Below are 3,670 nucleotides of genomic sequence, written 5' to 3'. Positions count from 1 at the left end.
ATTAAATTGAATTGAGTTAAAATAATTTTTAAAATTTAAATATTCAAAAATTATATGGAAGATACAATCTTTCTCATAGTAATATGATGAAAAAAGATACATTTCAAAATCTTGATCAAAGTTAAACGAAATGTAACAATGTAAAAGTGAGAAGAGAGAATATCATATTCAAAATTGAAGTGATATTCTAATGATGTCGTATATTGTATGGGTTTTTGGTCAAGTATAAGAAAGGCGAAAAAATAAGAAAAATGAAAAAGGTATGGAATTATCATCTTTTTTATTTATTATTGTTGGTTGTTCTTTTGGCAGGCTTTGAAGATGGTTTAGGAGGAAAAGAATGTGAAATAATAATGTTTTGGGTAGTGGTGGGTTTGATAATGAATAATGATAATGAATTATTGAATCATCACTGTGATGCACGCCGGCAGCTTTTCTTTCTCTGTCTCTTTCTTTTTCCTCTTTCCCCTCAAAACCCATTTTTACTCTATTTAATTTGTCACGCCTGCATCTATCTGCATGCTCCCACTCACTTATACTCCTTCTTTTCTAATGTGTATTTTCAAAAAAAATGAAAAGCAACTAATCTCTTAACCTCTTTCTTGGTCTCCATCCACTTTTTATATAGTACTTTTTTCTATTATTATACATACCACTATCTATATCTTTTGTCAGACAATTTCTATATCTCCATGTCTTAACGGCCAAAAAAACAACAAACAAGGAACTATTTTTAGTACATTTGAATGACTAGGGGAGTTTAAAGAATAGCTCAACCAAATCCCTATTACATTCTTATTATTCCATTCTTATCAATCGAGTGCCTCGATAAAAAAGAAAAAGCAAAGTGAAATTTAATTTTTACTCGTCTCTTTTTATTCTATGCCCACTACTCTTTAATTATGTAAATAGGCCTCAAGCTGCTACAATCCAAGTGTTGGAGAGAGAAAGATATATGCTTTTAATACCTCCCCACTCTTTCCTCCAACAACTCCACTTGATTTGATCCCTTTGCTTTGAACCCATCCAACAAAATCACTAAAGGTACTACTAGTCTTGTACATTTATTCTTTTTAACTTTGATGTGGCCGGGAGGCAAGAGAGGTACGTACCCTTTTTGTTAAATGGATACTTTGTTTAGATTAGTTACCCTTCAACAACAACAACAAATCCAACAACAACAATCTGATCAATACTCCTTTAACTCTAGCAGAACTTCAAGCAGCTCTAGATCTTCTAACAAACAAAACACATACAATACTACTTATAATTATCATCCTCATCATAATCAAGATCAACAAGACGAAGAATGCTTCAACTTTTTCATGGATGAAGATGATTTCTCTTCTTCCTCTTCTAAACACAACAACTACCCCCCACCTCATTACAATCAATACCAACAACAACAAATTTCCAACACTCCCACACCGACAACCACAAGCAGCACCCCGACACAACAATCTCATCATCATTATGATCATCAGTTCTCCCCAGCACGTGACTTAAATGTCGAATTTGCTTCCTCATTTTCCGGTAAATGGGCGACAGATATCCTTCTAGAAACTTCCCGTGCGATAGCCGATAAGAACAGCACACGCGTCCAACAGCTCATGTGGATGTTAAATGAGCTGAGTTCGCCCTATGGAGATACCGAACAAAAATTGGCTTCGTATTTTCTTCAAGCATTGTTTAGCCGCATGACGGATTCTGGCGAACGATGTTATCGTACGTTGTTGTCTGCGTCGGATAAAACATGTTCCTTCGAGTCAACGAGGAAATTAGTTTTGAAATTCCAGGAAGTTAGCCCTTGGACGACTTTTGGTCACGTTGCATCCAATGGTGCAATTATGGAAGCGGTAGAAGGTGAGTCCAAGTTGCATATAATTGATATTAGCAACACTTATTGTACTCAATGGCCTACTTTGCTAGAAGCACTTGCTACCCGCACCGACGAAACACCTCACCTCCGTCTCACCACGGTGGTTGCCGCTAGCTCCTCCACTGGAGGAGCTGCGTCGTCGGTGCAAAAAGTGATGAAGGAAATCGGTAGCAGAATGGAAAAATTCGCTAGGCTTATGGGCGTGCCGTTTAAATTCAATGTGATTCACCATATGGGAAATTTATCTGAATTGGATATTGGTGCGTTAGAAATTAAAGATGATGAAGCGCTAGCAATTAATTGTATTGGTGCGTTACATTCGGTTACGCCAGCTGGCAATCGAAGGGACTATTTGATATCATTGTTTAGGAGGTTACAACCTAGGATTGTTACAATTGTCGAAGAAGAAGCTGATCTTGATGTTGGCGTTGATGGTCTCGATTTTGTCAAAGGTTTTCAAGAATGTTTGAAATGGATTAGGGTTTATTTTGAATCATTAGACGAGAGTTTTACGAAAACGAGTAACGAACGTTTGATGCTAGAGAGACAAGCAGGACGTTCGATTGTTGATTTACTAGCATGTCCACCATCAGAGTCAATGGAGAGGCGAGAAACAGGGGCAAAATGGTCACATCGTATGCATGCAGGAGGGTTCAGTCCGGTTTTATATAGTGATGAAGTTTGTGATGATGTTAGGGCTTTATTGAGAAGGTATAAAGAAGGGTGGTCGATGGGACAGTGTGGTGGAGATTCCGCCGGAATATTCTTGTCGTGGAAGGAACAGCCGGTGGTGTGGGCCAGTGCATGGAAGCCGTAATTAAATTAGGACCAATTGGTGGTGTGGGTGGTGAGTCACCATCGAGATCTCCCTATTTGCTCTCACTTTAATTAGTGGATTTGTTTGGAGTGGATATGGAATCAAGAAAGGTACCTTTGGCTTTTTTTTTTTTATAAAAAAAAAATTAAATTATGAATAGAATTTTTGAGTTTTTAATTAGTAGTAACATACTAATTCTATCGGATATGATGATTAACCTTTTGTTAACATTGGTGACTGATTTCGGCATTCAAGAAAAGAATATTTGTTTTTCCAATTGAGTTTAAGTTATTTGCATTATTTTTAGTCTATCATGTTAAGTTTTAGCTATGATACCAGGTGACTATTTCTAACAAATATGATCTGATGACCTGTAAAATAAACTTGTCATAACAAGTTAAGTTACAGTGATAGTTTATATGTTACATATAGTTTTAATTTTGGTCAAATTGCACTAATAGTTTAAATGTGTAGAATTTATATGGAGGTAATCGGTAATTAAGTGGTACTCCCTACTGTGAGGAGTTGGTTGGTATAATCCAAACCAAATTATATTATGTCTTTCATGCTAATACATCCATTAGTCATAATGTCATATCATAGGTGATTGGCAAAATTCCAATATTGTTAAGAGTAACGCACAAAAGTACTCCATCTGGATTCTATTGTCTTTATGGTTAAGCAGTAGAACAACAGGACAAATAGCTAATGTACCAAGTACACATAATCTTCATGAAACTCAGTATAGCTTCTTAATGTACTTGAATTTGTCAAGTGTTTTGTCTTTGTGTCTTGATGGAGTAGGTATTAGGTTCCAAAGTATGATGTAAGCATAGATGTTTGATGTTCTTTATTAAAGTAAGAAATAATTATTGAGACAATATACTAGATAGTGTCTAATGAAATAGGAGGAGAATCATAAAGTTTTAAATTCAAACTTAGTGAAAATAAAGAAAATACCATTGGTGCTTGGG

The 3,670-nt window shown here is 35.8% G+C and overlaps 1 protein-coding gene across 1 annotated transcript; it reads left to right on the top strand.

Annotated features, from left to right (window-relative positions):
- Positions 1-693: 693 nt before the first annotated feature.
- LOC129874833 (protein SHORT-ROOT) lies at positions 694-2,973 on the top strand. The gene has a single exon (XM_055950205.1). It carries the CDS (start codon positions 1,125-1,127, stop codon positions 2,694-2,696), a length of 1,572 nt encoding a protein of 523 aa, XP_055806180.1. The 5' UTR covers positions 694-1,124; the 3' UTR covers positions 2,697-2,973.
- Positions 2,974-3,670: the final 697 nt, after the last annotated feature.

Source organism: Solanum dulcamara, chromosome 11 (assembly GCF_947179165.1).
Source record: "Solanum dulcamara chromosome 11, daSolDulc1.2, whole genome shotgun sequence".
NCBI lineage: Eukaryota > Viridiplantae > Streptophyta > Magnoliopsida > Solanales > Solanaceae > Solanum > Solanum dulcamara.
The sequence above is the reverse complement of the archived record's forward strand: the minus strand, read 5'-3'. Positions and strand labels throughout refer to the sequence as shown.